The sequence below is a fragment of the Babylonia areolata genome, chromosome 30, assembly GCF_041734735.1.
Source record: "Babylonia areolata isolate BAREFJ2019XMU chromosome 30, ASM4173473v1, whole genome shotgun sequence".
Classification (NCBI taxonomy): Eukaryota; Metazoa; Mollusca; class Gastropoda; order Neogastropoda; family Buccinidae; genus Babylonia; species Babylonia areolata.
This window is the reverse complement of record NC_134905.1, coordinates 13,784,961-13,809,960: the sequence shown is the minus strand read 5'-3', so window position 1 is coordinate 13,809,960 and position 25,000 is coordinate 13,784,961. Positions and strand designations below refer to the sequence as shown.

The window sequence follows — 25,000 nt, the reverse complement described above, 5'->3', positions numbered from 1 at the left end:
CACACTTGGGACCTGTAGGCCGCGATAAAGTGACAGAGAGGGAGGAGGGGGGGGGGGAGAGGGAGAGTGCAGAGGGGGAGAGAGAAGGAGAGAGAGATGGGAGAGAGAGAGAGGGGGACAGAGAGGAGAGAGAGGGGGGAGACAGGGAGAGAGAGAGGGAGGGGAGAGAGGGAGGGACAGAGACGGGGAGATAGAGGGGGGGGAGAGGAAGAGAGGGAAGAGGAGGGAGGGACAGGGAGGGGGAGAGAGAGGGGGGAGAGAGAGGGAGAGAGAGAGGGGAGGGAGGGACAGAGAAGGGGAGAGAGAGGGGAAAGAGAGGGATAGGGAGGGGAGAGAGAGGAAGAGAGAGAGTCGGGAAGAGTAGGGAGAGAGGGGAAAGAGAGAGAGGGAGGGACAGAGGGTGAGAGAGGGGGAGAGAGGGAGGGAGGGATAGAGAGGGAGAGAGGGGGGAGAGACAGACACATAGACAGACAGACGGACGGAGGGAGAGAGAAGAAATGAGAGTGAGAGAGAGAAGAGAAAGAGAGAGAAGTGAGAGAGACGGGGAGAGAGAGGAGGGAAGAGAGAGGGTGAGAAATAGAGGAGGGAAGAGAGAGAGAGATAATGCAAGAAGAAGGATGGCGACTGGGTTGAAGAGAGAGAGGGAGAGAAGAGAGGGAAGAGAGAGGGAGAGGGGAGGGAGGAAGAGAAGGATGGAGAAAGAGAATACAAGAAGAAGGATGGCGACGGAGTTGAAGAGAGAGAGGGAGAAGAGAGAGAGAGAGGGGGGAGAGTGAATGGAACAGGAAGGATGGTGACAGGGGTGAAGGGAGAGAGAGAGACAGACAGACAGAGAGAGAAGAGAGACAGAGAGAGAGAAGGGAGAGAGACAGAGAGAGAAGAGAGACTCAGAGAGAAGAGAGACAGAGAGAGAGACACACACACACACAGAGACACACACAGAGAGAGAGAGAGAGAGAGAGAAGAGAGACTCAGAGAGAAGAGAGACAGAGAGAGAGAGAGAGAGAGAGACAGAGAGAGAGAGAGAGAGAGCAACGGAAGAAGAATGGCGACTGGGGTGGGGGAAGGAGAGGATGGAGGAGTGAGGGTGGGAGGGGAAGGGGCATGAATATTTATGGTCTTGTGTGAGGCTGTCGCCAGGGTGTGGGGTTGGTGTGATCTGGGCCCGGCGGCACACAGCATCTTAGGTCCACCTCCACGGGTTTTTGAAACCTCTGCAGAAAAATACTGTGGTGTGGTGTGGTGTATATGCTTTCTGCACCGTAGAACGCGGGTCAGAGTTTCAGTTTCTGGTTCAGATTCAGTTTTCTCTAAGGCGTCACTGCTTTTGTTCAGATCTATTTACGCTATACTACACCGTGGTAGCCCGTGAGAGTGTGGGGTTCGAATCCCGCTCTCGCCCTTCCTCCCTGAGTTTGACAGGAAAATCAAACTGAGCGTTTAGTCTTTCGGATGAAACGACAAACCCGAAGTCCTTTGTGCAGCACGCACTTGGCGCACTGGAAAAGTACCCACGGCAACAACAAGAGTGTTGTCCTTTGGCAAAATTGTGTGGAAGAAACCCATTCTGATTGGTACACAAATATATAAGCATACACTCCACGCCTGAGTAAGCGCGCTGGGTTATGCTGCTGGAGCCATTTGCATTGCTCGGACGGAAGAGCCTAGTATGGTCGCAACCCGCTACTAACTGTGTGTAGTATGGAACTGACCAATGGCGTAGTTCGGTCAACGTAAGCATTTAGTCACGTGTAACTGTCAAAAAGTTTAGAACCAAGCAATGCAACTGGCTCCTGGGTGCCAGATGTTGATGACAGAGCAGCCATCAGAGGCGAAGGGACGGCAGAAATATCGGAGATGCCAAAGGTGATGGGTTTGGGGAATCAGACAGAATATAGATTCCACATTATTTTCCCACTTACTTTCCTGGTGATAGGCTATGTTTTCTCATTGCTGCTAAAACCGTTGTATTGTATTGTATTGTATTGTATTGAGCCGTGTTGTTATTGTACTGCATTTTCTGCATTTGGCGCATTGGAAAAAAGAAAAATGGCAACATGTGTCCTCTGCCAAAATTCTCTGTCACACGAAATCCACTCTGATTTGTACACAAATATATAGACTATGCATGCACTCAAGGCCTGCCACGGTCCAGTTGCATTGCTTGGTTCTAACTTTTGACGCCATTGGTCAGTTCCATACTAAACACAGTTAGTAGCGGGTTACGACCATACTAGGCTCTTCCGTCCGAGCAATGCAACTGGCTCCAGGACCATTAAAGCATACACCCCCTCTCCCCCCACACACACACACACGCTCACGCACGCACACACAAACGCACGCACGCACGCACGCGCGCGCGCGCACACACACACACACACACACACACACACACACACACACACACACACACACACACACACCGCAAAATCGCGAAATTCAATGAAGAAAAATGGACATGTTTTCCTTTTTTTTACACATGCTTCCACACACGTACTTGCGTGCGTGCGCACACACACACACACATACATAAACACACACACACAGACAGACGCGCGCGCGCACGCACACACATACACATACACACACACACACACACACACACACACACACATACATATACAAACACACTCGCACACACATATACACAAACACTCGCATTCACACAACATACACAAACACTCACATACACACATACACGCACACACACACACACACACACACACACACACACACACACACACACACACACACACACACACACACACAAGCACAAACACACACACACATACACACACACACACACACACACACACACACACACACACGCGCGCGCGCGCAAACACACACAGAGAAGTTTCAAGTTTCAAGTTTTAATTATCCTTTCACTCCTATTGGAGTATGGAGGATTACTGTAAAATAATCATTTCATGCCCAGAACAAACATTTCCAAATACACAACAATGTCACATAAAAGTTGTGAAAACAAAAATGTCTTTTAACTCCAATAGTATAACTAGGTAACATTTGCAAATCTAATCACCTTACAGCTAAAATGACTTTTTTTTGCCTCCTTTGAGCATATTACAAAAATTAAAAACCGATTTTGGACACACACACACACACACACACACATGCACACACACACACACATACATACATACACATACATACAAACACACACACACACACACACACACACACAGAGTAACTATCCACTGGTGAATTAGGAGAACACCCACGGAACAGCCGGCGTTTTCATGCGACCTCTCCACAATGTCCTTCAACTGGCACTCATATCGTTGTCACCACATTTTGAACTGGTCCCCGTTCTCATGGAAAAGCGGGGGCTGGGGTGTGGGTGGGAGGGGTGTTGGGGGTGGGGTGGGGGGTTGGGACTGGGGAAAGGAATGAATATGTCTGGCCCTGGTGTGGCGCTGACGTCAGTAGTATTGAGGATGTGGTGTATCAGACTTCGTCTCTCCCTCTCTCTCTCTCTCTCTCTCTCTCTCTATATATATATATATCGGGTGTCCCAAAAAAAGTTAACCGCTTCTTGACAAGAAATTTCTCAGTGATAGAGAAACGGAATTCATTAAAAATTATCACAAAGTAACCTTAGGGTATCATCAACAAGTCTGCAAAATATCTAAAAGTTCGGACGCAAATTATGCGAGTATTGTCAAATTTAAAACAGCATGTCATTAAATCCAGTATCAGAGCTGTGCAATGTGACCTTCATCATGTTCATGCCAGTTGCCAGGTGTTGGCATCTGTCAATCAGTGTCAGTCTAAAAATAGCCTGTCTGGGTCTCAAGTTTATTGGGTTTTTTATTGCCTGTGTGCAGAGACAGAGACAGAGAGGCAGAGAGAGAGACAGACAGACAGACAGACTGAAACGCAGATACAAAGACAGAGAGACAGACACTGAGTCTTTTAATGTCATTCGCTAAAGAACCTTGGCGATTTTGGAGAGTGCACGATTTTGGAGAGTGCACGATTTTAATCCAATTATCAAAGACAAATTTACACAAACATCTGGAGTAAAATGATATTTCAGACACAATAATGATCTATAAAAAAATTAATAGTATCATTTCACATTCCAGTATCAATGGCTAAATGTATAATTTTTATCTTTATTTAGGAACTGACAAAACAGGCATTTGGCCAGTTTCAGTTTTTTTATTCAGTTTTTGTTTCTCAGTGAGGCGTCACTTCGTTCGGATAAATCCGTATACGCTACACCACATCTGCTAGGCAGATGCCTGACAGCAGCATAACCCAACGGGCTTGTCAGGCCTTGAGTGCATGCATATGTATTATTTGTGTACCTATCAGAGTTTATTTCCTTTACAGAATTTTGTCAGAGGACAACATTTAAGTCGCCAAGGGTTCTTCCTCAGTTCGACAAGTGCGTGCTGCACACGGGTCCTCGGTTTATCGTCTCATCCGAATGACTAGACGCTCAGTTTGATTTCCCAGTCAAACTTGGGGGAAAGGGAGAGAGCGGGAATCGAACCCAGACCCTCACTGGACACTGTATTGGCAGATGAGCGTCTTAATGAAACATTCTGCCGCTTAGCTTCTTGGGCCAAGCTGGAGCTTATCACAGAAGTGATTGCTGTTCAGTGAACAACCTGCAAGCACAGCAAAAAAAAATTAGGTATGAGTTAATCTGATGTGGAGTGATGGCCTAGAAGTAACGCGTCCGCTGAGGAAGCGAAAGAATCTGAGAACGCTGGTTCGAATCACGGCTCAGCCGCCGATATCTTCTCCCCCTCCACTAGACCTTGAGTGGTGGTCTGGACGCTAGTCATTCAGATGAGACGATAAACCGAGGTCCCGTGTGCAGCATGCACTTAGCGCACGTAAAAAGAACACACGGCAACAAAAGGGTTTTTCCTGGCAAAATTTTGTAGAAAAAATCCACTTCGATAGGAAAAACAAATAAAACTGCACGGAGGAGAAAATGGGAAAAAAAATCGCTGGTGCTGTAGTGTGGCGACGCGCTCTCCCTGGGGAGAGCAGCCCGAATTTCACTCAGAGAATCTGTTGTGATAAAAAGAGAAATACAAATACAAATACAAATTTGTCATGCGCATGAGCGTTTGTAGAGACCCAGGCTTTTCACTGACACACAACCGACAGAGCTATGGGACTCTGGTGAACAGTGATGCCCCTTTGACTCTTCACATAGATGAGGGTGGGGAGGAAGAAGAAGAAGAAGAAGAAGAAGAGGAAGAAGAAGAAGAAAGAAAGAAAGAAAGAAAGAAAGAAAAGACGAAGAAGAAGAAGGAGAAAGAAAAAAGAAAGAGAAGAAGAAGAAAGAAAGAAAGGAAAGAAGAAGAAAGAAAGAAAGGAAGGAAGAAAGAAAAGAAGGAGAAAGAAAAAAGAAAGAGAAGAAGAAGAAAGGAAGGAAGGAAAGAAGAAGAAGAAAGAAAGAAAGGAAGAAAGAAAAGAAGAAGAAAGAAAGAAAGAAAGGAAAGAAGAAAGAAAGAAAGAAAAAGAAAGAAAGAAAAGAAGAAGAAGGAGGAGGAGGATGAGAAGAAGAAGAAAGAAAGAAAGAACGAAAGAAAGAAGCAGCAGAAGAAGAAACCAAAGTGCTCATGACAGGGTTTTGACAGACAAGATCACTTAAATATCCTGTCATCCATCTTGAATGTGAAGGTTCATATTCAGCATCACTGCCGATCAACAATATTAATCAAACACAAATCGCAATAATCTGTAGTTATTTCGGGACGGGGAATTGGATCTTAAAGAAGTTTCGGGCGAAAGTGAATATGCATGAAACTTTATAGCCTGCTCAAATTCTTCCGGATTTCCCTTTTCTGCATAAAACAATTTCAGAAAGTTAATTGGCACTGACTTCGGAGCTGTGATTTTTTTTCTTACCATTTTCAAAATGATTTCTTTGCAAGTGCGTTCATATACACGTTCACTTACAACGCACTTCAAACCCACCTATTCCCAAGATAGCCTGCCTCCCTTCCATACCTCTTCCTTGTCTTCAGTTTCTCAAGTTTTAGAGTTATACGTACGTGTGAACGACTGGTGCGAAAGCACTTTGATTTGTCTCTGCACAAGATTCAGCGCTATACAGTTATTATTATTATTATTAATATTGTTGTTGTTGTTGTTGTATTGTTATTATTATTATTATTATTATCATCATCATCATCATCATCATCATCATCATTATTATTATTATTATTATTATGTAAGAGCAGTTTGCGAAATGGTAATAAAGTACTTTATCAAGAACGAAACGAGACATCGCTTTGAGTTTTGTTGTTGTTGTTGTTGAAGATTGCACTGTAAATACTACGCGCTTGGTCAGTGCCCAAGACGTGTCAAGATTAACTCGAAACATAGAAAACATGTTTACTAATGCTAACCTAAACAAAACGAAAAATCACAAAAACAAAACACACGCAAAAACAACAACAACAACCACCGAAAATGATATAAAATCAACAACAGCAACGACGACGATAACAACAAACAAGTAAAAACACCACCGCTACCACTACTACCAACAACAACAAGAACAAAACAAACAAACAACAACAAAAACCTGGGAGAAAAAAAAAACAAGAACAAAAACAAAACAAAAACCGCCTGGGGACAGATTTGGAGAAGGGGCCCGTTCTGGCGATGCCCCTCACCAGGTCCATTTCCTGGGCTCTAAAGGACACTTTCCAGTTCCACTTTACAGGGCGACTCCGGGGGCCTCATTTGCATGCAAAAAGAACGCTCCATACGTCATCTACACCCCCCACCCCCACCCCTTTACCCTACCCAGGGGGAGAGGTGGTGGGTTGGGGAGGGGGGGGTGGGGGTGGGAGGGGGGGTAATTATCCAAGGGAGACCAATCTGGCCATAAGGGAAGATCCCGTGAGGATTTACCTCCCTTCGGTTACTGCGGTTGCTCTCCTTGGTTACGTTTCGGATATTTCATGGAGAGTACGACTGAGGGGAAGTGTGTGTGTGTGTGTGTGTGTGTGTGTGTGTGTGTGTGTGTGTGTGTGTGTGTGTGTGTGTGAGGTTGGGGGTAGGCTGGAGGGTTGAGGAGGTAGTGTGTGTGGGGGGTGAGGGGAGGGAGAGGAAGTTTGGAGAAATGAGAGACCACTAGGGAAGGAGGAGGACCGGAATCAGACAGAGACAGAGAGTCAGAGACAGACATACAGAGAGAAAGAGATATAGAGACAGACAGACAGACAGGCAGAGAAGAGAGACAGCCAGATAGACACAGAGAGAGGGGAGGGAGAGAGAGAGAGGGCGGGGGTGGGGGGGTGGGGGGAGAGATAGACAGACAGAAACAGAGAAGGGGGAGAAGTGTGTGGAAGAGATTGAGTTATCGCGTGAGTAGGTGAGTGAGAAATAGGGGGAAAGAAATGGAGAGAGTGGGATGGAAAGACAGTGAGCAATTGTGTGTGTGTGTGTGTGTGTGTGTGTGTGTGAGAGAGAGAGAGAGAGCGAGAGAGAGAGAGAGAGAGAAAGAGAGAGACAGAGACAGAGTGACACAGAGAGAGAGGTTAGCTTTCTTTGCTTATCGTTACCGTCGTCAGATATTTCAGGTTGTTTTTGTTTAGTTTTGTTTTTTCCAAGACAGACGAACAGATTGACAGAAACAACATAGAAAAAAAAATCCCCAAATAATGTAATCCTAACCATCCGTTACAGTGGGGCAATTGGCCCCGTGGACAAACAGCTGAAAGGACGCAGGTTCCAGTCCCGTCGTAGATGGTTTTTATTTTCGGCCCGTGATTGCCGCTTAATTAACCAGAGTTAATTAATGTGCTGGGGTTTTCCTCTTGAGAGTGATGCTCAAATTTGGACCAGAAACTGTGGGTTTATTGTGTGTATCTCTCGAGCTCGGTAATACCGGGATATATGATATGTTATTAAGAAGTGAAACGTGGAGTTCAGAACTTTCTCGGGGTCTCAGACCTATATTTGTACTTGTATTTCATTTCATCACAACCGATTTCTCTTCGTTACCTCTAGGCCATCACTCCACCCATACTGGATCTCCATAGTAGCAGCAGCAGCATCGAACATAATATCCCCATTCACCTTCGTCTATGTGAAGGAAACAAGGAAAATAAAATGTCCCTGATTCGATGATTTAGTCAGCAGCATCGAATATATGCTCATTCACCATTGTCATGTGCAGGAAACAAGAAAAAAAAACACACTAAAATTTATGTCCATAATTCGATGATTTAGTTGGCGGGGAACAAGTCTTACAGTTTCTGTTTTGAATCTTCCTGTAATGGAAGGCTTCTCTGCTTTCGATTCTTGGATCACGTCTCTCTGTGGCCCGCATCCTGAATCAGTTCCTTGTTGATGTTGATGTTGTTGTTGTTGTTCTTCTTCTTGTTCTCCTTCTTCTCCTTCTTCTTCTTCTTGCTTTTCCGTGTTTCATTGTTCTTGTTCTTGTCATTACTCTTTTTGTTGTTCATCTCCTTGTTCTTGTTCTTCTTGTCTAACATGTTCTTGTACTTCTCGGTATTCTTGTTCTTCTTGGTCTTGTTCTTCTTGTTCTTCTGCTTTTGTTACTTCGAGTAAATGATAAGCGTGGAAATAACACACCCTTTCCTTTATGTTTTTGAACAATGTAATTGTATTGTAGTTCTCTTTTTGTCACAACAGATTTCTCTGTGTGAAATTCGGGCTGCTCTCCCCAGGGAGAGCGCATCGCTACACTACAGCACCACCCATTTTTTGTATTTTTTTCCTGTGTGCAGTTTTTATTTGTTTTTCCTATCGAAGTGGATTTTCCTACAGAATTTTGCCAGAACAACCCTTTTGTTGCCGTGGGTTCTTTTACGTGCGCTAAGTGCATGCTGCACACGGGACGTCGGTTTATCGTCTCATCCGAATGTCTAGCGTCCAGACCACCACTCAAGGTCTAGTGGAGGGGGATAAGATATCGGCGGCTGACCTGTGATTCGAACCAGCTCAGATTCTCTCGCTTCCTCGGCGGACGCGTTACATCTGGGCCATCACTTCAAATGTATAGTAATGGATTGGATTGGATTGTGTTGTGTTATATTGTATTGTATTGGACTGGACTGGACTGGACTGGATAGGATTGTTCTATTGTCGTAACATATTACTCTGTGTGGATACAAATCTGTTTTGAGGAGGCATGGATTTAAAAAAAAAAAAAAAAAATTTGTGTGTGTGTGTGTGTGTGTGTGGTAGTGAGGTAAGATGTATTTTAAGAGTCACGTTTGTCTTTTTCCTCAGGCATGTTGTCACCTGTGTGTTGACAGGTGAGGTTGGGAAAGAGATGTACATCGTCAACAGAGGAAGACTACACGTCGTGGCAGACAACGGGAAAACCGTCCTGGCTACACTGAAACCAGGTCAGTCAAATGAATTCATTGTATTATGTTGCATTGCATTGCACTGCATTGCATTGCATCGTATTGCATTGTATTGCATCGTATAACATAACATTGCGTTGCGTTGCGTTGTGTTGTGTTGTGCAGTATTGCATTGCATTGCACTGTACTACTACTACTACTACTACTGCTGCTGCTGCTGCTGCTGCTGCTGCTGCTTCTTGAGGAATTCGCCCATGAAAACAATAACATAAGCTTCCAATCAGGACAGAGGATGAAGGTGAAATTTTCTGATGTAGTCATGAATGGCCATTGCCATCGATTACCCATAACTGCTGCTGCTGCTGCAACTACTACTACTACTACTACTACTACTACTACTACTACTAGCTGCTCCTCTACTTCCCCCTCCTCCTCCTCCTCCTCCTCCAACTACTGCTATTACTACTACAACTATTACTTCTGCTGATGCCGATGCTGATGCTACTACTACTACTACTACTCCTGCTGCTGTAACTCCTCCTCCTACTACTACTACAACTAATACTGCTACTGCTACTACTACTGTCACTGCTGCTGCTCTTCCTCCTTTTACTACTGCTACTACTACTACTGCACCTCCTCCTCCTCCTACTACTACTACTGCTGCTGCTGCTACTACTACTACTGCTGCTACTACTGTTCCTCCTCTTCCTCCTCCTCTTCCTACTACTACTACTGTTCCTCCTCCTCCTCCTCCTACTACTACTACTACTGTTCCTCCTCTTCCTCCTCCTCCTCCTACTACTACCACTACTACTACTACTACTGTTCCTCCTCCTCCTCCTCCTCCTACTACTACTACTACTACTACTACTACTACTGAACCTCCTTCTTCTCCTCCTCTTCCTCCTCCTACCACTACTACCACCGCTGTCACGTTGTCGCTGTCGAGACAGGCAGCTACTTCGGGGAGATCAGCATCCTGAACATGGGCACTGCGGGCAACCGGCGGACTGCCAGCGTGAGGTCCGTAGGCTACTCGGATCTCTTCTGCCTGTCCAAGAAGGACATGTGGGACGTCCTCAAGGAGTACCCTGCCGCCAGGGTCAAGCTGGAGGCCATCGCTGTCAAGCGCCTCGCCAAGTACAAGAAACAGCCGCTGGAGAAAGGTTTGTGTTGTGGTGTGTGTGTGTGTGTGTGTGTGTGTGTGTGTGTGTGTGTGTGTGTGTGTGTGTGTGTGTGTGTGTGTGTGTGTGTGTGTGTGTGTGTGTTTAGTGGTGTGTGTGTGTGTGTGTGTGTGTGTGTGTGTGTGTGTGCGAATGTGTGTGTGTTTTGTGGTGTGTGTGTGTGTGTGTGTGTGTGTGTGTGTGTGTGTGTTTAGTGGTGTGTGTGTGTGTGTGTGTGTGTGTGTGTGTGTGTGTTTTGTGGTGTGTGTGTGTGTGTGTGTGTGTGTGTGTGTGTGTTTAGTGGTGTGTGTGTGTGTGTGTGTGTGTGTGTGTGTGTGTGTGTGTGTTGTGGTATGTGTGCGAGTGTGTGTGTGTGTGTGTGTTTTGTATGTGTGTGTGCGCGCGCGCGCGTCCGCGTGCGCGTGCGCGTATGAGTATACGCGCGTGCGTCTGTCTGTATATGTGTTTGTTTGTGTACATACATACGTACGTACGTACCCGCACACGTGCAAAACAAACAAATCCCCATCCACAGCCTTAGAGCGAAGCCGCAGCACCCCAGGGCTCGTGGAGTCCACGGGGAAGGTGCCCCTGGACGCCATGCTGGTGCCCAGGTACCACACCCTGCCCTCCAGCCTCCTCTCCTCCACCGCCCCGGGCTCTGCCAGGCATCAGGCCCTGCAGGACAGGGGAGAGCAGGCTGACGCCGAGCGACGCCGGAAGTTGGAGTCCACACAGAGCGAGGATAACTTGCTGAGCAGGTGAGTGTGTGTGTGTGTGTGTGTGAGAGAGAGAGAGTCAGTCCAAAGAGAGAGAGAGAGGGATATAAGTTTGCTCAGCAGGTGAGTGTGTGTTTGAGTTTGAGTCAGTCCAAAGAGAGAGGGGTGTAAGTTTGCTGAGCAGGTGAGTGTGTGTGAGTGTGTGAGTCAGTGCAAAGAGAGAGGAATGTAAGTTTGCTGAGCATGTGAGTGTGTGTGAGCTTGAGTCAGTCCAAAGAGAGAGAGGGGTATAAGTTTGCTGAGCAGGTGAGTGTGTGTGTGTGAGTGTGTGAGTCAGTCCAAAGAGAGAGAGGGATATAAGTTTGCTGAGCAGGTGAGTGTGTGTGAGTCAGTCCAAAGAGAGAGAGGGATATAAGTTTGCTGAGCAGGTGAGTGTGTGTGAGTTTGAGTCAGTCCAAAGAGAGAGAGGGGTATAACTTTGCTGAGCAGGTGAGTGTGTGTGAGTCAGTCCAAAGAGAGAGGGATATAAGTTTGCTGAGCAGGTGAGTGTGTGTGTGAGTCAGTCCAAAGAGAGAGAGATATATATAACACTTTTGCTGAGCAGGTGAGTGTGTGAGTGCAAAGAGAGAGGGATGTAAGTTTGCTCAGAAGGGAAGTGTGTATGTTTTGAGTCAGTCCAACGAGAGAGGGATATAACTTTGCTGAGCATGTGAGTGTGTTTGAGTCAGTCCAAAGAGAGAGAAGGATATAAGTTTGCTGAGCAGGGGAGTGTATTTGAGTTTGAGTCAGTCCAAAGAGAGAGGGGTGTAAGTTTGCTGAGCAGGTGAGTGTGTTTGAGTTTGAGTCAGTCCAAAGCGAGAGGGGTGTAAGTTTGCTCAGCAGGTGAGTGTGTGTTTGAGTTTGAGTCAGTTCAAAGAGAGAGGGGTGTAAGTTTGCTGAGCAGATGAGTGTGTGAGTCATTCCAAAGAGAGAGGGATATAAGTCTGTTGAGCAGGTGAGAGCGAGTCCAGTGCTTCATCACGCACTCACCTGTGATTCTGACGAAGCACCATTATATAGATGATAACCTGCTGAGCAAGTGAGTGAGTCAAAAGAGAGGGATAACTTTGCTGAGCAAGTGAGTGACTCAAATAGAGAGCGTGACCGGAAGCTAGATTCCACGCAGAGCAGAGAATAACCTGCTGAGCAGGTGAGTGTGTGAGTGAGTGTAAAGAGAGATTATTTTGCTGAGCAGTTGAGTCCAAAAGGGATAACTTGTTGAGTAGGTGAATGAATCCAAAGGAGGGGGATAACTTCGTTGAGCAGGTGAGTGATTCAAAGAGGCAGGACACGCTTGCTTCATTGCGCACTCATTCTGACAAAGCACCTTTGCGTACAGGGTACAATTTGCTGAGCAGGTGAGTATGAGTCAAAAAGAGAGCGATATATATATATATATATAACTTTGCTGAGCAGGTGAGTTAGTCCACGCAGAGCGAGGATAACTCTGCTGAGCAGGTGAGAATGAGTTCAGAGAGGTAGAACATGCTCCATCGTGCACTCAACTGATTCCAACGAAGCACCCTCTCATAATAAAATAGGGTAGAACTTGCAGCAGGTGAGTGAGTCAAAGAGGTACAGCATGCTTCATTGCTTCAGTCTGTACCGTGCTGTACCGCACCGTACTGTACTGTACTGCACTGCACTGTACTGCACTATATTGTACTGTACTGTACTGCACTGTACTGCACTATATTGTACTGTACTGTACTGCACTATATTGTACTGTACTGTACTGCACTGTACTGCACTATATTGTACTGTACTGCACTGTACTGCACTATATTGTACTGTACTGTACTGCACTGTACTGCACTATATTGTACTGTACTGTACTGCACTGCACTGCACTATATTGTACTGTACTGTACTGCACTGTACTGCACTATATTTTACTGTACTGTACTGCACTGTACTGCACTATATTGTACTGTACTGTACTGCACTGTACTGCACTATATTGTACTGTACTGCACTGCACTGTACTGCACTATATTGTACTGTACTGTACTCCACTGTACTGCACTATATTGTACTGTACTGTACTGCACTATGCTGCACTGTACTCCACTGTACTGCACTGCACTGTACTGTATTGTACTGCACTGTACTGCACTATGCTGCACTGTACTCCACTGTACTGCACTGCACTGTACTGTATTGTACTGCACTGCACTGTACTGTACTGTACTGCACTGTACTGAACTGTACTGCACTGAACTGTACTGCACTGTACTGAACTGTACTGTACTGCACTGTACTGAACTGTACTGCACTGAACTGTACTGTACTGCACTGCACTGCACTGCACTGTACTGTACTGCACTGTACTGTACTGTACTGTACTGTACTGCACTGTACTGCACTGTACTGTACTGTACTGCACTGCACTGTACTGCACTGTACTGCACTGCACTGTACTGTACTGCACTGTACTGCACTGTACTGCACTGCACTGTACTGTACTGCACTGTACTGCACTGTACTGCACTGCACTGTACTGCACTGTACTGCACTGCACTGTACTGTACTGCACTGTACTGCACTGTACTGCACTGCACTGTACTGCACTGTACTGCACTGTACTGCACTGTACTGTACTGTACTGCACTGCACTGTACTACACTGTACTGAACTGTACTGTACTGCACTGTACTGCACTGTACTGTACTACACTGTACTGCACTGTACTGAACTGCACTGTACTACACTGTACTACACTGTACTGAACTGTACTGAGCTGCACTGAACTGCACTGAACTGTACTGAGCTGCACTGCACTGCACTGTACTGCGCTGTACTGAACTGTACTGCACTGCACTGTACTGCACTGTACTGAACTGTACTGTACTGCACTGTACTACACTGTACTGTACTACACTGTACTGCACTGTACTGTACTGCACTGTACTGTACTGAACTGTACTGCTCTGTACTGCACTGTACTGTACTGCACTGTACTGTACTGCACTGTACTGTACTGCACTGTACTGTATTGCACTGCACTGTACTGTACTGTACTGTACTGTACTCTACTGTACTGCATGCTTCAACTAACCAGCCAACAGATCGACCAGTCATTCAGATCAACCAATTCGATCCCAACCAACTACATAACCCACTAGGTCCATCCACCAGATTTACATATCAAGAAAAAAAAGGAATCCAACAACCGCTACTCACTCCAACATTAACGCACGCAACGTGTGTGTGTGTGTGGCTGCAACACTGGCAGGTGCAGTTTCAGTTTCTCAAGGGGGGGTGGGGGGTGGGGGGTGGGGGTGGGGGGGTCTGGAGGGGATGGGGGGGGGAGGAGGGGGCGTCACTGCGTTCGGACAAATTCATATACGCTACACCATACCATCCAGGCAGGTGCTTGACCAGCGGCATGACCAAACACGCAAGTCAGGCTTTGATGAGTGTATTGCACTTACACATTTTGTGTACCTTCTCAGAGTGGAATTCTTCAACAGAATTTTGCCCGAGGACATCACTTATGTTGCCATGGGCTCTTTTACAGTTCAGCCAAGTGCGTGTGTGTGTGTGTGTGTGTGTGTGTGTGTGTGTGTGCGTGTGTGTGTGTGTGTGCAGTGCGTGCGTGTGTGAGTATGCACAGGTTTTTATATTGAAATTGCACTTGTATGTATCCCAATTTCTGTATCTGTGTTTGTGTATGATTTTCGATTTACGTTCTTATCTTGTTATGTACTACCCCCCCCCCCCCCCCCCCCCCCCACCCCACCCCCGCCCAATATTCCTTGTGACCCCGGTACACTTGGTGATAAAGACATATTCTATTCTGTTCTCTCCCCGTGACAGGTGCGTGGAGGAAGAAGCGGAGCAGCTACTGCTCCTACAACAACAGCAGCAGCAGTACCAACACCAACACCAGTACCAGCACCAGCACCAGAGGAGACGTCTGTCTTCGGCGGACTCCCAGCAGGAGGTGACCTACAACCTCACCACCTCCACCCTCACCTCCATCACCGACACCCCCCCTCTCCTCCGCTCCCCTGTCGCCCCGGGACCTCCTGAGCACAGAGAAGGCAACAGGTCCTCGCCCTTCTCTCCCCCCTCCTCGCCCCGGAGGGGGGCGGGTGGTGGTGGAGGTGGTGGTGGGGGTGGTCCTCTTCCTTCTCCTGCCATGCAAGCTTCGCCGTCATTCTTTGTCCAGCAGCAGCAGCAGCAACAACAACAGCAACAACAACATCAGCAGCAGATTCAGCACTCGTACAATACTTACGTGTCATCAGTGACTGGTGAGGAAAGAAGAGAGAGAGAGAAGGGGTGTGGTGGTGTAGTGGTGGTGGTTTGGGGAGGGTTGGGGGTACGGGGGGGGGGGGGGGGGGGGCGGGGGCTGAGAGAGAGAGGAGGGGGGAAGAAAGAAAAAAAAAAGAGTATGAGAGAGATAGTGGGTGAGGGAGAAGTGTGACACGGACATTGTTTTATTACCATTGACAATACCATCCTGTGGCAAGGGGGATAATGTATGAAGAAAAGAATAACGCGGTTTGGCGGTTTACAGAGAAATTAACACATTGCTAAGAGCACAACAACAGCAACAATCAACGACCAAAACAACAACAACAACAACAATAACATCAACAAAATCATAAGATAAAACATATTGCTAAGATTAAACGGAAAATAAAAAAGCTCGACCATCCAACTTTCTACAAAATCATTCATGATTATAAACTGTGGAACTGACATCAGGGTAACTGGGTTTTTTTTTGTTTTTGTTTTGTTTTTGGTTGTTGTTTTTTTGTTGTTGTTTTTTTGTTTGTGTGTGTGTGTGTGTGTGTGTGTGTTTTGATAACTGTAAAGCTTCCGAAGTTAATTTCTTTTTCCGACAATCCCAAGCTAGTATGGAGAGAGAGGGAGTGGGGGGGGGGGGGTTGAGAAGGGGAGAGAGATACGAGAGAAAGGAAAGACAAAGTTGAGAGAGAGAGAGAGGGAGAGGGGGGCTGGGGGGGGGGGGCAGGATGTAGAGAAGTGGGAGAGGGAGAGAGAGAACGACTGAATGGTGGAGAGAGTGAAAGAGAGAAGAACTGAAAGAGAGGAAGTGAATGAACAATGAAGCCAGGGCAGTAAAAACTTTAAACAACAGTAAAGAGAAACAACTCTCTCCATTCAAAAGGTCTGCAACTTCAAGTCAATGCTGCTCATGCTATACACGTTCACGTAGCAAGCAGGTAAATAAAAAGTGCACTGGATCAAATTAAGAAAAGTAGTAAATTAAAAAAAAAAAAAAAAAAAAAAAGGCCATGGAAAAGGAAGTTCTTGACCTGTCCTAATACCCAGCATTTGACATGTGTGCACACTGCAGCAATGACAGAAGAAATTAGCTTGTATACACAAATTAGCTTGTATATGAATGAGAGAGAGATTGAGGGCGAGAGTGACAAGGTGACAAAGTGAGAGAGATAGCCAGAGAATTGGAGGGCGAGGGAGAGAGAGAGAGAGAGGGGGGGGGGGGGGCGCAGCGGGGGTCGCGGGGGAAGAGAGAGAGAGAGAGTAAGAGACAGAGCGTGTGAGAGAGATAAAGAGAGAAAGAATGAAAAAAAGAGAGAAGAGAGAAAGATTGGAGTTGTTACTTTATTCTCCGGTTTTGGTGTGTGTGTGTGTGTGTGTGTGTGTGTGTGTGTGTGCGTGTGTCTGTCTGATCAAAGAATCAGTATCGGTCGACGAACCCTTCAACCAATCATTCAGTCAACAAGATAAGGTATAACTAATATATATATATATATAATGAAAATGTCGTTAACCAATGATCGATTAACTTAATACTGTTGAACAAAACCGTATAGATACCATCGTCTTCTCACGTTTCTCTTATTGTATCTTATTGTGTCTTATTTTGTTTGATTTTGACCAAAATCGTTTTATTTCATATTTATTTATTAACTTATTTATTTATGAACTTATTTATTTATTTATTTACTAATCTAACTATCTATTCATTTGGTTATGTATTCGTTTATCTATCTATGCTATTTTCATGTGTCTTGTGACCAACCAGGGGCCACTACCCTGGTGGCGGATCCTCACTCAGGTACCCCGCTGCACCAGGCCCCGCACCCGATCAGCTACACGACCTACCCGCCTCACGGCACCTACCCGCCGCCCTACGGAGCGGGTAGTCAGCAAGGGCAGGTCACTCCTCTCTCCTTCCTGGCCCCCTACACCTCCCCCCTGCCCTACCCGCCTTCGCCTTCTCCGGGTGAGTTGTGAGACACACAGGTAAAGAATGGTTAGGTTTGAAAAAAAGCAAAACAAAAAAAAACCCAAACAAAACAACAACCTCAAAAAAAAAAAAAAAAAAAAAAAAAAAAAAAAAACCACCACAACAACAAAAACAAACAAACAAAAAACCCCAACAAAAACAGAGTTCTGGGGAACTTGAAAATGAGTACCATTATGTAATATTTCCAATTGGTTTTGTTGTTGTTAGTTAGTTAGCTTGTTTGTTTGGTGGTGTTTTTTCCCCCTTACTAACACGGAAGTAAAATTAATGATTATGACTATTTTCAGCAGACACTGAACATCAATTAAAAAAAAAAAAAAAAACAACAACAAAAAATAACAACAAACAACAAATGAATAAATCAACAAAAGAGAGACAGAAAAGAAGTATGGATAATTCTGCACTGTGGCGATGCGCAGTTGGAGTCCTGACCAAAAATTCTGTGTGTGTGTGTGTGTGTGTGTGTGTGTGTGTGTGTGTGTGTGTGTGTTGGTTTTTGTTTTTGTTGTTGTTGTTTTTTTGGGGTTTTTTTTTATCTCTGCCCTTTACTCTTTAAGTCTTCCTGAAGAAGGACGAAATTCATTTGAAGAAAAAAAAATAATAATAATAATTAAAAAAAAAAAAAAAAAATATTATATATATATATATATATTTAAAATGAATAAAACAAAGTTGAAAACCATCACTTATTTTGTTAAACAAAAAAAAAAAAAAAGATAAATAAATAAAATAAAAAATCTGAATTTTCGCTGCTACCCAGCAGCTTGGTCACACACACACACACACACACACACACACACACACACACACACACACACACACACACACACACACACACACACACACACACACACACACACACACACACACACACACACACACACACACACACACACACACACACACAAATATATATATATATATATATACATTTTTTCCCCATATGTACAACTTGTTTTTTCCAGGGCTACGTAGGGTGACGCAAGCCGTGACGCAGGCACCACCACCACCACCACCACCAGGGGGTGGCACTGCTACCGGTGTCGCTGGGCCCGGCCCCCAGCAGCTGACGGCCAACCACCTGGCGATCTCCGCCTCCCAGACCTCCCTCCTCGCCCCCCAGCCCCCGGGACAACAGCCCCTCTCCCCCTTCCACCACCACCCCCCACCCGGCCCCCTCCCTCACCCCCTCTCCCCGATGCTAGGTCATCATGGCGGCCCCTCCACCGCCACCACCCTGCCCCTGGCTGGAGGGGTAGGAGGAGGAGGAGGTGGAGGTGGAGGAGGTGGAGGGTCGCCCATCCGGGGAGAGAACCAGGCGGACATTTTGTTGAAGGAGATTTCCAGGTTTGTGTGTAGTGGGGTTTAGGGGGTGTGGTGTAGTGTGTAGGTGTGGGTTGGGGAGTGGGGGGTGGGGTGGGGATGGGGATTAGTGGTTGATGGGGTGGGGGTGGGGTGGGGTTGATATGTGTGTGTCAGTTCGGTCTTTTATTTAACGTTTTATCCATAATTGTGATTCTAACCGAAAATGTGTGTGTGTGTGTGTGTGTGTGTGTGTGTGTGTGTATTCAGTCTTATATCATCATCTTAGATGAACAGACTATAAATAACTAAACGAAACGTCTTTGTGTGTGTGTGTGTGTGTGTGTGTGTGTGTGTGTGTGTGTGTGTGTGTCCGTGTCTGTCTGTGCGCCTGTGTCTGTGTGTATTTTCTTTCTGTCTTCAGGTTAACCTTTTGACTATTTTGTGATAATCATCATACAGATGCCCATGCATGCATGTGTGTGTATTTGTGTGCGCGTGTTCCCCTCAGAGTGTGTATGTGTGTGTGCTTGCGTGTGTGTGTGTCTGTGTGAGCGTATGTACATTTGTGCATGCGTGGGTCCGCGTATTGCGTGTGCGTGTGGAATGTGCGCATACATGTGTGTGTGTGTGTGTGTGTGTGTGTGTGTGTGTGTGTGTGTGTATGTGTTGTGTGAGCGCGTGCACACCTGTATGTGTATGTGCGTGCATGCATGTCTGTGTGAGCGTGTGTGTACATTTGCGCGTGCGTACATGTGCGTTTACACGTGTGTGAGTGTGTGTACACTTGTGCGTGCGTTCGTGTGCGTATACATGTGCGTGACCTTGTTACATACCTGCGAGTGTGTACGTGTGCGTATGCATGTGTGTGTATGCGTGCGAGCGCGTATTGCGTGCGTGTGCGAACACACACACACACACACACACACACACACACACACACACACACACAGACACACACACATATATATATATATATATATATATGTCTCTCTCTCTCTCTATATATATATAATATATATATATATATATATATATATATATATATATATATATATGTGTGTGTGTGTGTGTGTGTGTGTGTGTGTGTGTGTGTGTGTGCGTGTGCATGCTGACGAACACACACGCATGTTGTGCACACACAGGCTACGGGAGCGCCTGGCCCAGCTGGAAGGGGAGAACACGGCACTGACGGTGAAGCTGTCTCAGCAGCAGTGGGACGTGGAGAGTCGCCTCAACGAGCTGGAGATGCACCTCGCACACAGCGACAGCATCGCCAGCACGGACCTCAGCGACGACCGTGGAGTCACCGGCACGGGGCCTGGGGCAGTGGTGGGGGTTGTCTCTGGGGGCCCAGTACTACACCACGGGCCTGGCAGCGTCGTTAGTGGGGGGGCGGTGGGGGTGGAAAAGTCTGGGGTGGATGGAGGAGGTGGTGGTGGTGGTGTTGGAGGAGGAGGAGGTGGTGGTGGTGGTGGGGGAGAGAGAGTGCAGTCTTCCAGCTTATCGGCGGCTTTGGTGAACAAGGAGTCCATTATATGACAACTTTGTTGTTGTTGTGTGGAGTTTTCGTATCGTGTTGTTGATGATGATGATGTTTTTTGTTTGTTTGTTTTTTGTTTTTGTTTTTTTGTGGGGGGCATCTGGAAGGAGAGGAATTGGCCCTGCCTTCCTATGCCGAGCCCAAGACACAGTGGATATAAATTTACTGTCCTTGATGGCCGTGAGAACCTGCGGGGCTTAACCCGTAAAACAGTTTTACCTTTAACACCCGGAGGAGTGGAGACATAATCTCCTGATTTTTTTATTTTTTTCAGTCTCACTGTTGGATGGGGGTGTTGGAGTCTTGTGTGGAGGTGTTGACTGTTGGATGGGGGTGTTGGAGTCTTGTGTGGAGGTGTTGGTTGTTGGATGGGGGTGTTGGAGTCTTGTGTGGAGGTGTTGACTGTTGGATGGGGGTGTTGGAGTCTTGTGTGGAGGTGTTGACTGTTGGATGGGGGTGTTGGAGTCTTGTGTGGAGGTGTTGACTGTTGGATGGGGGTGTTGGAGTCTTGTGTGGAGGTGTTGGAGTCTTGTGTGGAGGTGTTGGTTGTTCTTTCGCTGAAGCGGTGTTGGTTTCTATGGCTGCGTTATTGTTTTGTGTCAGCGGGTGTCCATGGTGATGGTTAAAAATGCAGAGGGAGTCTTCGATTTTTGTATGTGTTCGTCTCTGTAAAGTCCTTCTTGCTTGAGCTGGTCTGCTGGATCAAAAGGGGCAAGGAGGCAGAATGGTTTAGACGTTTATCTTCCACTGCAGTGACTGAGCGTCTAGCTGATCGGATGAGACGAGAAACCGAGGTCTTGTGTGCAGCATGCACTGAAAAAATAAGACAACAAAAGTGTTATCCTCTGGCAAAATTCCTGTCTAAGTACACAAATATATATGCATGCACTCAATGCTTCAGAAAAGGCGTTAGGCCATGATGCTGGTCAGGAAGCTACCTAGCAAGATGTGCTGTAGCGTCTATGACATGGATTCGTCCAAATGCAGTGACGCCTCCTTGAGAAACTGAAACTCTAAACTGCTGGATCGTCGAGGCCTGCAAAGAGGTGGCGGTCGGTCATTGCTGCACAGACTGATGGGATCAGCATCATGCTAGGTCTGGTTCCTTGGAGTCCTGCTGGTCCTTGTTGGACAGAATGATTGGATCAGTTCCATGCTAGGTCTGGTTCCTTGGAGTCCTGCTGGTCCTTGTTGGACAGAATGATTGGATCAGTTCCATGCTAGGTCTGGTTCCTTGGAATCCTGCTGGTCCTTGTTGGACAGAATGATTGGATCAGTTCCATGCTAGGTCTGGTTCCTTGGAGTCCTGCTGGTCCTTGTTGAACAGAATGATTGGATCAGCATCATGCTAGGTCTGGTTCCTTGGAGTCCTGCTGGTCCTTGTTGGACAGAATGATTGGATCAGTTCCATGCTAGGTCTGGTTCCTTGGAGTCCTGCTGGTCCTTGTTGAACAGAATGATTGGATCAGCATCATGCTAGGTCTGGTTCCTTGGAATCCTGCTGGTCCTTGTTGGACAGAATGATTGGATCAGTTCCATGCTAGGTCTGGTTCCTTGGAGTCCTGCTGGTCCTTGTTGAACAGAATGATTGGATCAGCATCATGCTAGGTCTGGTTCCTTGGAGTCCTGCTGGTCCTTGTTGGACAGAATGATTGGATCAGCATCATGCTAGGTCTGGTTCCTTGGAATCCTGCTGGTCCTTGTTGGACAGAATGATTGGATCAGTTCCATGCTAGGTCTGGTTCCTTGGAGTCCTGCTGGTCCTTGTTGGACTGGTCTGCTATGTTGGAGTCCCCCTGGTCATTGATGCTCAGAATGACAGGATCAGTTCCATGCTGGGCCTGGTTCCTTGGAGTCCTCGTGGTTATTGTTGGACAGAATGATTGGATAAGTTTCATGCTGGGTCTGATTCGTTAAAGTCCTCCTCACCTATAAGAGAACAAGAACAGCTCAGTTGGGTAGAGAGTCAGACTGAAGATGTAAAGGTCCCTGGTCTGTTCAGTCCCAGGTTTCCGGCACGGAACAAATCCGGTGATTGACTTCTTTTTCTTTCTTTTTTTTTTCTCAAGGTCTGACGATTAATCGCGTTGGGTCACGCTGCTGGTCAACGTCTGCTTCAGTTAGCAGATGTGGTGTAGCGTGTATGGATTTGTCCGAACGCAGTGACGCCTCCTTCAGTACCTGGACTGAAGAAAGCTTCCGTTGATACAGTAGTTGCTGTAATCATTGACCTCTCTCACTGACACAGTTTCTGATTTCCATGAAGCCAGGGTTTTATCCATTAACTATGGCTCTTTGCTTTCTACGTGGCCTCTGGCGTTGCGTTTCGTTTTGAGAGTCCACAAGAATTGACACTGACAGATCAACACACCAACACAGAAAGAGCTCTGTGTGATTCATATCCTCAGTGGGCATGGACAATGAATTTTGTGCGTTCGTGGACTTCGTAAAAAGTGGTGTCACTTGCGTCAGTAAAAAACAAACAAAAACAATACAAAAAACAACAACGACAACAACAACAAAAAAACAACAACAAAAAACAAAACAAACACACACACACACACACACACACACACACACACACACACACACACACACACACACACACACACAAACCCAAACAAAAGAACTACCAGTTGTGAATAACATTGCGAACTGAGGTTTAATTCTACGACTCGCAAAGAGTACTCAACGTGACAAGTGGCAGTGCGAAGCTCGGCGAAAACTTTTTTTTTTTTTTTTTTTCTGTGCCAGCAAGCAAGGACTTCGCTCTGTCAGAGAAGGACTGATGCAATGACAGCGCAAACACCACTGTGCTGTTTTCCAGTCCTCGGTAAACGTTCACTGTATGGCTGCTTTACAGCAAGTAACTGGGAGGCACGTTGTGGTCATAAAAACATGAACTCCATGAACAGAAATAACCAATAACACATGTGTGCAATGCAATGACTACGCAATATTTCGCTTCGAAACCTCCTAAGTATGTGAAGTGATCCCCTGTATTTTGTCACTCCCTTATATTTGGTGTTTTGAAAAAAAAAAAAAAAAAAAAAGAGGGGGGGGTGGGGGCAGGAGTTGGGGGGGGGGGATTGCGGGAGGGGGAGTGTTGGGGGGTGAGGGGCAGAGGTGGGAGGGTGCTGAAACCGTAATGATGTAAACTGATTAATTTTGTGACGTCAGTACTTCATGTGGTGCTGTGCTCTCTTTGTGGATATTCTGAAGTCTTCGTAAGGACTTTGGTGGAAAAACCTCTCTCTCTTCTTTTTTTTTTTCAGAACATTTTGCAAAGCAGTTGTCACGAAGTATTACCGCAAGAACTGTTTCGGGAAAAATGGAAATTCCCCTAATCCCACCCCTAACCCCAACTCGAAACAAACACTGTTAGAATCCATTGAAAGCAATGCTCTGTTTTGGACGCTTCAGGTCTGGAACCATTCCTGAAATGGTCCTTGGACTCTCTTCTCCAGCAAAAAGTTCGGAAAAAAAAAACTTTCTCCAGCAATAGCCATTTCCAGACTGTTCTCAGCTAGCATGGCGGAAACGGAATCGACATTTTAATGGTGCTCCAGACATGGAACTGCATCAGCGTGTTTATTGGTGGACTGGAGCGATGCCCTTATTTATTAATAATAATTATCATCTATTTGAACATGTCTGGTTCGTTTGTCTTTTTACCAAAAGCTGTGTGTTGTTATTATGCTCTTGCAGCGAGATTCACCATGTCTGGATCTTGACAGCTGTGAATGTTTCGGGTTTTATTTTCTTCTTTGTTTCTTTCTTATCCTTGTTCTTTTTCCTTCTTCTTTCTCTTTTTCTTCTGAATCATTTGTGTGTGTGTGTGTGACTGTGTCACGGGAGTCCCCAATGGTGAACCTGACATCTGTGTTTGGCGTCAGCAGCAGTCTTCAGTGAGGGAGGGGGGTAGGGAAGGTTGAGTTGGATAGGTGGTGGGGGTGGGCCTTCAATGAGTGCTCACTGTCTATAAAAATCATATGGATGATGTACTCGTTTTTGAACATCATTTCTATAACTTATGATTAAATAAGATAAGAATGAAAATACCACCACCACCAACAAGAACAGCTATTGAAATAAATGTTAATTCTTTAAAGAAATATAAAAGCATACAAAAGAAACAAAAAAGCAGCAGCAGCAGCAACAACAACAACAGAAGAAAAAAAATTCCTGTTGAAATTCCGAGAGGTACTTTTCGGGGACGGCTGTAATTGCGGAATTTGGGGAAATAATTGAAAATTCATTCTTTCACTTTCCAACGACAGCATTTCGCGCCCGTAGTTGGGGAGGGGTGGGTGGGTAGTGGGGGTGGGGGGAGTGGGGGGACAAGAACAAGAAACAAAAACAGACCCGGTCCTGAGCTGTGACTGATGAAACTGTTTACACTTGTCCGCATTTCCACGTGCACACAATATGGATGCAAATACAGCATCTGTTATATTATAATATCACGTCTGGCCAATTGTTGTGTATGTATGTACCAGACCAGCACACACTAGAATACTGCAGTACGTGAGGTCCAGACGGATATATCTGTTTATAATTATCTATATCTGTGTGTGTGTGTGTGTGTGTGTGTGTGTGTGTGTGTGTGTGTGTGTAAGGTCCAGATGGATTTTGGTACTTTC

The 25,000-nt window shown here is 46.0% G+C and overlaps 1 protein-coding gene across 1 annotated transcript in view; it reads left to right on the top strand.

The window, feature by feature from the left end:
* Positions 1 to 24,269, top strand: part of LOC143275254 (uncharacterized) — a 261,497-nt gene extending 237,228 nt beyond the window's left edge. The window contains exons 4-12 of the mRNA XM_076579229.1: positions 9,288 to 9,380; positions 10,298 to 10,510; positions 11,043 to 11,268; positions 15,085 to 15,524; positions 17,288 to 17,488; positions 18,478 to 18,624; positions 18,718 to 18,859; positions 19,960 to 20,197; positions 24,216 to 24,269. Coding sequence (XP_076435344.1) covers positions 9,288 to 9,380; positions 10,298 to 10,510; positions 11,043 to 11,268; positions 15,085 to 15,524; positions 17,288 to 17,488; positions 18,478 to 18,624; positions 18,718 to 18,859; positions 19,960 to 20,197; positions 24,216 to 24,269 — 1,754 coding nt within the window. The remainder of the gene's footprint in view (positions 1 to 9,287; positions 9,381 to 10,297; positions 10,511 to 11,042; positions 11,269 to 15,084; positions 15,525 to 17,287; positions 17,489 to 18,477; positions 18,625 to 18,717; positions 18,860 to 19,959; positions 20,198 to 24,215) is intronic.
* Positions 24,270 to 25,000: the final 731 nt, after the last annotated feature.